The 10,247-nt window shown below is 34.2% G+C and overlaps 1 protein-coding gene across 1 annotated transcript; it reads left to right on the forward strand.

The window, feature by feature from the left end:
* Positions 1 to 408: 408 nt before the first annotated feature.
* Positions 409 to 870, forward strand: LOC128034721 (uncharacterized). The gene has a single exon (XM_052623548.1). It carries the CDS (start codon positions 409 to 411, stop codon positions 868 to 870), a length of 462 nt encoding a protein of 153 aa, XP_052479508.1.
* The last annotated feature ends 9,377 nt before the right edge of the window (positions 871 to 10,247 follow it).

The raw sequence follows: 10,247 nt of genomic DNA on the forward strand, positions 1-10,247 counted from the left end.
TTCTTGGTTTATTTCACAACTAACTGAGAAATGTGATCCCATATTCCGTCTTCTAAAGAAGCATAATCCGGGCGTATGGGATGAAGAATGTCAGAAGGCTTTTGACAAAATAAAACAATATTTGTCTAAACCTCCAGTGCTATCACCACCTAGTCCTGATAGGCCATTAATATTGTATTTAACGGTGTTGATAATTCTATGGGGTGCGTGTTGGGCCAACATGATGAGACAGGGAGAAGAGAAAGGGCAATATATTATCTCAGTAAGAAATTCACTGATTGTGAAGTGAGATATTCGGCTATTGAGAAGTTGTGTTGTGTTTTGGTTTGGACAACTCGAAGACTACAGCAATATATGTTGTATCATACGACATGGCTAATTTCAAAGTTAGACCCCTTAAAGTATATGATGGAGTCGACTGCTTTGAATGGGAGGATGGTTAGATGGCAGATCTTGCTTTCTGAATTTGACATAGTGTATGTGAGTCGGAAGGCCGTAAAAGGGAGCGCAATAGCTGACTTTTTAGCTAGCAGGGCCTTGGAGGATTATGAGCCTTTGAACTTTGATTTCCCAAATGAGGATCTGATGTATGTGGTAGTCACTGAAGAAAATTCCCAAATGGATCATGTGTGGAAGCTAAATTTTGATGGAGCCTCAAATGCTGTAGGTAATGGAATTGGGGCAATCCTAATATCTCCAAGCGGAGATCATTATCCTATTGCTAGCAAACTAGATTTTGATTATATGAACAATATGGCGAAATATGAAGCATGCATTATGGGCATTCGTGCAGCCATCGAACGTAAGATCAGAGTGTTAAAAGTGTATGGGGATTCTGCATTGGTGATATACCAGCTTAAAGGAGAATGAGAGACAAGAGACCCTAAATTGATCAGTTATCGAAAAATGGTTCTTGAATTGATGGACGAGTTTGATGACATCACATTTTGTTACCTTCCACGAGATGAGAATCAGATGGCTGATGCGTTGGCACCCTAGCCTCTATGATCCAGGTGAATAGGTTAGAGGAGATGAAGCCTATTTAGATGAGTATTTCTGAAACCCAAGCTCATTGCTATAATGTTGAGGAAGAAGGAAAAGATGATCATCCCTGGTATTTGAATATATTGCGATATGTGAAAAATCGTGAATATCTAGATCAGGCAACGAAGAATGGTAAGAAAGTGTTGAGAAGAATGGCTATTGACTATATTCTAGATAGGGAGACCTAGTACAAAAAAGGGAAGGACCAGGTACTACTAAGATGTGTGGACACAGTGGAAGCTAGAAAAATTCTAGAGGGGGTCCATGAGGGTATCTGTGGAACGCATACAAATGGTTTCACAATGGCCAGGTAGATCATGAGATTTGGGTACTATTGGTCTACTTTGGAAAGGGATTGCATCAACTATGCTAAGAAGTGCCATAAATGCCAAATTTATAGCGATAAAATGCATGCACCTCCTTCACCTCTTCATGTTATGACTTTTCCATGGCCTTTCTCTATGTGGGGTATAGATGTTATTGGGCCAATATCGCCAAAGGCTTCTAATGGGCATCGCTTCATATTTGTGGTTTTGACTACTTTACCAAATGGGTGGAAGCTACTTCATATGCAAATGTCACGAAGTCAGTAGTTAGCAGATTCGTGAAAAAGGAAATCATATGTCAATATGGAATGCCTGAGAGGATCATATCTGATAATGCACTGAATTTGAACAATAGTGCAATAGCGGAGGTCTGTAGTCAATTCGGGATCAGACATCATAACTCGTCACCATACCGCCCAAAGATGAGCGGTGCAATAGAAGCAGCCAATAAGAATATCAAGAAAATTGTGGGAAAGATGACCAAGACTTACAAGGATTGGCATGAGAAATTACCGTTCGCTCTCTTTGCTTATAGAACGTCTGTCAGGACTTCGACTGGGGCAACACCTTTCTCTTTGGTTTATGGGATGGAAGCAGTTTTACCTATTGAGATAGAAATTCCTTCTCTCCGGGTATTATCTGAGTTGAAATTGGATGAGGCAGAATGGGTCCAATCTCGTTATGATCAATTAAACTTGATGCGAGCCTACAACAAAAAGGTTCGTCCTAGAGAATTTAATGAGGGGGAGCTGGTGTTGAAGAAGATCCTTCCTATACAAAAGGATTTTAAAGGAAAATGGATGCCAAATTGGGAAGGTCCATATGTTGTAAAGAAAGCCTTTTTAGGGGGACCTTTGATTTTGAGTGAGATGGATGGCAAAGATTTGCCAAACCCTGTAAACTCAGATTCAGTTAAGAAATACTTTTCTTAAAAAAAAAGGGGGAGAGGCCAAGGTGAAAACCCACAAAGGGCGCTTTGAGACCAAAGGGGATTTGAGTTGAAAACCCGAAAAAGGGCGGCTCAAATGTTGATCAAGTGACGTATCCGGTGATCTTGCAATGATTGAATCAGTGGGAAAGGGGACGCAACATCTTGGGGCATTGACAGAGTATTGTAGATATTCTAAGCACATGTCGGATTCAGAGTGGTCTTCAGGAAGTTTGCACAGAGAAGTTCAAACTGCGATATCTGGGGCACCTAGTCTTCTCAGTGTTTATATCTTGGAATATTTTATTCCTTTTCAAGATTCGTGTTTCCAATCTATTCCTCTTTTATTCTTTCTATTCTTTATAATCTATTTCTCTTGAGCTTTATTCTCAATGAATTTCATCTTGTCCATTTCGATAGTCTTGTTCAAGCATTTTTTCATTGGGACAATGGGATAATAATACTTTTATAAAGGAAATTTTGCATATTACTTTAGAAGTTTCTAAATAATATGGGAACTTGAAACAAGATTATTGTTTAGAACGCACCAAGCTTAAAGGATGAATATCTAAGAGGGAAAAATTAAGACTATCCCTTCATATATTGTTGTCAAAAAAATTGACTGAACAAAATGGCAGGATGTCGTGTTGGTGACAAAGCTTCAATGAACAAGCAAGCAATGATCACTGAGTATTAAGAAGAATTTGTTCCTGAAGAAGAAAATTCTTCATTTATGCATGAGCATTTGGTATGACACCCTGGGATTGGTGTAAGAGACCAAAGAGTTTTACATCCTGTATCCTTGAATTGTGATAATGGAGGATTGAGAAAAGACCAAATCTTTTCACTCTTGAATTACAACGGGAGAAAGATGGTACAAATTTTGCATCCTGGTGTATCAAACTTGGAGGTTTACAGTGGGGGCAATCTAGTCAAGTGTTTCTTCAGAGATGCTGGCCGAGTAGGAGGACGTTGTAGTGCGTCAGTGATACGGTCTTAATAAACTTTGAGTAATGACAACCTAAATGGGATCATTCTTGGAAAAAATAATGTTCTACATTCATTCAAATGTCATTCATACATGTCTAGTTAGGAGCATTTGGTTCATTCTAATCATGACATCCTAATCACTAGGCATAATTAGGTTCATAAACTGAATTATACAGGTCATGTTCCCCAGAGAACAAACCGGTGAAATTCCAGTCTTATCTCTCTGAAGTTGCAGTGGAGCAGACAGAAAAAATCAATCCTATCTCCCTAAAGTTGTAGTGGAGCGGATTAAAACCACAAATTTTATCTCTCTGGAGTTGTAGTAGAGTAGATCGCATCCAGTCTTATCTCCCTGAAGTTACAGTGGAGCAGACAGAAGAAATTAATCCTATCTACCTAAAGTTGCAGTAGAGCGGATTAACATCCAGATCTTATCTTTCTGAGGCTGTAGTAGAGTAGATCGTATCCAGTCTTATCTCCCTGAAGTTGCAGTGGAGCGGATTAACATCCAGATCTTATCTTTCTAAGGTTGCAGAGAGCAGGTTACATCCAGTCTTATCTCCCTGAAGTTGCAGTGGAGCAGACTAAAGATAGCAAATTCTGTTCTTTTGAGAAGCTACAAGGTACAAGTGCTATCTCTTTGATGTTGCAGTAAAGTGGATTGAAGCACCGATTCCTATACATCTAAAGACGTAGTAGGTTGGAATGAGGCTACTTGAAGAGCGCTAAAGTCCAGTATGCCCGGGCAAAATTGGCCATCTTAAAGTCTTTGCCCTGTTCCCGTTACACGAGAACGAGCAAAGAAGGGTAGTTGTAATAGGCCATTTTAGCCCGGGCCCAAATACATAAACCTTAAGATGAAAAATACAATAAATTACAGACCCGATTTTAAACCCAATAACACCCCGACACAATAACCGAATTATAAGCCCATTTTTTGACTCAATTACAGAGTGGCCCAAGCAAAACAAAATTAGAAACCCTAGCAGTTAGCAAGCTGGCGCCACAACTGCCCACGTTCTTCCCTCGCAACAACACCTCAAGTCGCAACAATCTCTAGTGCCGTGCACGCCCCACGTCGTAGCAACTCCCACACACGCACGTACCTTCAACAAAGAAGCCACGAACAGCACTAATAAGAGATACATACAGCAAATTGTAAAAAAAAAGAGGCGATATAAAGACCAATTTATTTTTGTAACGGGGTTAGCAAAAAAAATATTGTATGAAAAAACATTAAAGAAAATACTAAAATAGAGACAGAAAAGCAAAAGATTTTCAAGGTGAATTTGTGTTTTCGTTTTCTTTTTTTACTATTTTTCTTATTTCATGTTTTAGGGGTCGTTTTCTTTTTAATAAATGAAATAGCAAAAGAAAAGAGAAAGGATACACTTACATGCGAGGAAGGAACCTGCTGCCGGATCAGAGTCGGAGAAGCCAGAGGTTGTGGTGGCTTGGGTGGGGGTTTGGGTTAAGGGAAACCCTAGTAGAGCACCCCCTCCCCTTTTCTTTTATTTTGTTTTAAAACAGGACAAATTAAATTTTTTAAAAACAAAGCAGATTTTTTTGTTTTATACTGAAATCAAAACGGAGTCGTTCAACGTGGGTAGATCCGCGCGTCGACCCGACCTGCGTGTTTCTGCCCTAGATGGTCTATTTGCTTAATTCGTCCTCTTTTGTTTCAGTGTATTTTAATTAAGCTTATTATTTCTTTTAAATTTTACCGCATATTTTATTTTGATTTCAATTTAATCCAATGCTGCGCAGCATTTTGGGAGGTTTGGGTAAATTGTTTTTTCGGTCCTCCTCATGTTGCGCGCGTTTTAATTTAATCCTTTTCTCGTTTTTTATTTTTGAATTCAACCTTTAAATTCTGTTTATTTTCAAATTAATCCTTCATTTGTCATTTTAAGGTTTTTATTATTATTAATACTGTTAGATTGTTATTATTACTGTATTATTATTAGTATTATTTATTATTATATTAAATATTAATATTATTATACCTATATATATATATATACGCATATGTATGTTAATATATATACACATATTTTAACTGGTTTTAAAATATATATACATGTCTTATATATTTTATTATTACTTTATTTTCTTAGTTTTATATGCATACGTACATATACTTATATTTTATGATTTTCATATCGTTTTCATATTTTTAATTCAAATATATAATTTTTAATATATGTATATACATACACTATTCAAAATTATTAAATATATTTTCCGCATTTTTCTTGCATATACATATATATACGCATTTTCATAATTTATTAATATATTTTACTTATTTTTTATACCTATACATATTTTACACTTTATTTTCATAACTTTTATATACATGTTTAATATATGCATATGCATATATTTTTAAAATTTACTTATATATCGTATTTTATTTTTTAAATACATATACATGTATAATTTAAATTAAAGTAATGGTTTCATGTTATGCATTAACATTTTATCATACTTTTAAAGAAAAATATATTTTGGCTTTGTCAAAGTATTAAAATTATCATATTTTATAAATTTTCAAAATATTTGGCATTCATGATTCTCGAGAAAGATCGTGTCCTAACTTACTGGATCGCGATTGTTTTTCGACGAATTTAGAAAGCCGAGTATTTATTTCGCAATAAGTTCACACAAATTTCAAATAAAAGCTTGTTCTCGGGAATTTAAAATGTCAGGTCCTAACTTACTGGTCCTGATATTTTGACTTCTCGAAATAAGAATTTTTAAAACAAAAAGGTGCTATTCGGTATTTGGAATTTTGAGAAATTGTGCCCTAACTTACTGGGTTTCGATTTTCTTCATTTGGTCTAAATAATCGAATATCCTTCTTAGATTTAACCGTGTGAGTTTTAAAATCAAAAGACAAACTTAATTTTGAAGATTTAAAAGTATTGTGCTCTAACTCACTGGGTGTGATGCTTTATTTCTTTGAAACAAGAATGTTTTATCATTTTAATTCATTCACGAGTTAAAAGTTTTCTTTTTGAAATCTTTTCAAATTTTCGACACCAAGACAATAAGTAATCAATTTGGTACCGATTTTGGGCATTACGAGGGTGCTAACCCTTCCTCGTGCGTAACTGACTCCCGAACCTGTTTTCTCAAATTTTGTAGACCAAATTTGTTTTTAAGGTGAGCCGATCACACCTAAATCATAGATCGGTGGCGACTCTAATTTGTATTTTTAATTTTTAAAATCAACAACTAAATTTTTATTTTCAAAAAAATAGTGTCGACAGAAGGTAAAGAGAGCGTCAGAGGAGATAGTTGGAAGATTCGTTGGTTGACTAAGTCAACTTTTCAAAATCACGAACGACGGCTATCATACGTATATGAATGAACCTTTTGGTGCTTACGATCAAACAATCCTAATCTCATTGTCCCATTCCCCCCAAAAAGTAATTGACAAATACATGATTACAATCAAACATTTATTCCTTCTAAACAATTAATGCATGCCATAAAAAGATAAATGATTCAAAAAGCAAGAAATAAAGATATTATAAATAAAATATGTCAAATAATTTATTCAAAACATATATAAAATTATTACTGCATAAAAACATTATATTAGTAAAAGAAACTATAATATTATAAACACTTTTTTCTTTTCTTTTCCTTTTCTCTTATTTCTTTCCTTTTCTTTTCTCCATTTCCTATCTTTCCTCTTTCTCTCTTGAATAAATTTTGCTATCACTATTTTATTTTAGTCATTTTAATATTTTTGAATTTCTAATCCTTATTAGATGATAATTGTTAAATTCATTAAGTTAAGTTCTTTCATTTCTAAAATTTAATGCGGCAAATTTATTATCAAATAGGAAACAAGAAACTACGAGCTTTTCTTGAGAAATAAAATTTATTCTTAAAATAAATTGCCATTATTTTCAATAGAACAACAATGCTCTCAAAGTTGTGTAAATAAATTAACTCATAATATCTATTTATAAAGAAATAATACAAAAATTCAGTTCAAATAATGTTTAATTAAATAATAAAATTTCAATAGAAAATACAAATTCTACCCCAAGTTGATTGCAGAGAGGCAACAACATCTCTAGGTATCTAGGATTTGTCACTCCTCACATTAAAACTAGGTTTTATTGCCCATTTTGTGTATTCAGTGCAATTATATGTTTTATCTAAAATTTTATCCAGCATTTATAATTTATCCAATCTAATAACTATTTTTTTATTTTTTAAGATATTAATTAATTTGATTATAAAACACTTATAAATTTATTATCAAGAACTGGAGCACAATAATATTGTAATGTTGGTAAAAGAACTAATAACTACTTCGTAACACCGATTCATGAATTATGACAAAAGAATATGGTATAATGATATGTAGAAAAATTGGAAGTAGTTGGGATGGTTTATATTTTGTAGTGTTTGAGAGGATTTTGAGAAAGTTTTATTTAAACTTTTTATTTTTATTTTCTTATTTTTACACGTGTTGAGATAACAAGATCTCAACACCCATAGATATTGAATTTTTTTAACACCCATAGATATTGGGGTTTTTTTTTTGGTAAGAATTTGACACCTATGATAATCAAACTAAAACGAACATAATTAAACTAAATAGGTTGTTGTATTTCACTTGGATGTTTGCCTCTCAAATGATTTTGAGAGTACTTTCAATCAAGTGTTTGCTTGCTTTTACTTTGTATTTTTTCACTCTTTTACAGACTTTTTTGGAAAGTTAATCTTGATTGTAAGTTAAGATTTTAGGTGAGTGATTGTATCAATTAGATTTATTGTTGGGTTGTAATTACCATTATTATAAGGATAGATTAACTTTAACTAATAGGTAATCCGAATTAATTATTGAATAAAATCATACGAATTACATCAATTAATATCGTGTATTCATTTTGTTTACCTTACTCTCCACTTAGAATTCGGTTATGAAATTGTGAAGTTATAACTAGTATTAGAACACCGGTTGAGACAACTAATTGGAACAACCTACAAACATATATATGGTCTTTTTCAAAATGTTTAAAGCTTTTATAATTTTGCAAATGGAATTTCTTGATTGGAATTCAACTATAAATAAGAAAATATAAAATTTATAAATTGTTTAGTGTTAAACGGTTTTTTGCACAACTCGCACACCACACACCGCTAATAAGAGAAAATCACCGCCACATATATATGCAATATCCGTGATAGGCAATTACTGTGATTCTAACCCACAAAGTGGATATAGGGTGATTGCCCTTGGCTAATAAACTAAATATTTGGGTTGGGTTATTTAGTAAATGCTATTTCTATTAAAATTTAAATTCTTTGATTTTTTTAATATTATATAAATTAAGTTTATTCATTTAATATTTAGACTAATTTGATGTAATCATAATAGATTTACTTGCTATATAACAACATGGCTATAAGTAAAGGAGCAGAGAAATCATCAGAAAAGCACAAATTTATCAATTTAAATTTCTTTATATAATATATGTCCGAGGAAGGAAGCTTTTTAGTTTAGGACACTGCAAATTGTAGGATATGCTATATATAGACTGATTAATTAATTAATTTGGATACAGGCAATATGCAAAGGGTGAGGATGGCATGTGTTTCAGAATCCACCGCCTCGCGCGCCAGCACCTTCGCTTCCTCTTCCGTTATAAACTAGCAGCCTGGGTGGCAAGGCCAGGTTGGGTATACTCTTCCGTTATAATCTTGCTCAGTTTGGGCCCCTCCAAATTTGGCAGCTCCTAGCTCAGCCTTTGTTTTTTGGGTAGCCGCCTTACCTGCAAAACTCGCAGCATTATCAACATTCATATTAGGATACATTTCAATTCATGAAATATAAATGAGAGGAGATGATAATTAATTAATTAAAAAGCCATGTTGGCTGCTGACCGTTGTTTGTTTCAGTAAGGTCTCTAGCTGCCACTTCCAAAGAAATGGAAAGAACAATCACAGATAAAACAGCAAGGATGAGAAAACTCTTGCAAACCGAACCCATATTTGACTTTTGTTTTTTAAATCAAAGTGAGCAATCTTGAATAAAAGTGTTTGGAGAGTTAAGAATGCTTAAACAAAGGCAATCTAGGTCTCTATTTATACGCCCCAGTCATCAGCTTATATGCATAGATAAGAAAATGTGTTAGCGTAATAAAACATAAAGATTTGCCTGTCGACCACGCAATGCAGCTGGCAGTTGAATAGTCGCCAAACTATTCAGCTTGGACTTTGCCAAGAAAATGAGATTGAGGGAGGATGATCCGCCAAAAACAGCGGTGATTTATGATGGACCTCGTATGTCCTTTCAGCATAAACTAGTGAATGGAGAGATATATGTTCTCACAGGTTTCGAACATGGTATCCGACTGTTGGAGGACGATATTAAAAAAAGATACTAAGAAGGGTGTCCCATTGATACGATTCTCGGATCGCCTCCACTTTTTGATAGAAAGAAAGTGTGATCAAGACGGTGATTTTTTTTTTAAAAAAAATTGTCAAAAAATGGGTTTTAATGCTCTTTAAAATAATACTTTCGTCTGATGGAAGCCATCCTTTAACTTTCAATTAATGAATTTGGAGAACAACTGTATGGCAAAATTTGCTCCGATTGAGGATTATAATAAAGTGCTTGCAGGCGGGCTAGCTGTGAGTAATCTTTGAGTATTGTATGACGGTTCAGACATCATAGTTTCCCGTATCTAAAGACCGGTGGAATGGAGAGTTTAAGAAATTTGGATGGGCGGTGTGTTTATCTCCGGTGAGGTTAAAAACAGCGGTGGCGGTGAGATTAGTTACTATAGCGGTGAGATTGGGTACTGTAGCGGTGAGATTAGAAACAATGGTGGAGTGTGTGTTTGGATTCAAACGCAGCTGTAGCGGTGAGGTGAGAATGAAAAATGACTATTAAGGACATCAGATTAGAATTGATATATAATAGAAGT

This window comes from Gossypium raimondii, chromosome 11 (assembly GCF_025698545.1).
Source record: "Gossypium raimondii isolate GPD5lz chromosome 11, ASM2569854v1, whole genome shotgun sequence".
Lineage (NCBI taxonomy): Eukaryota > Viridiplantae > Streptophyta > Magnoliopsida > Malvales > Malvaceae > Gossypium > Gossypium raimondii.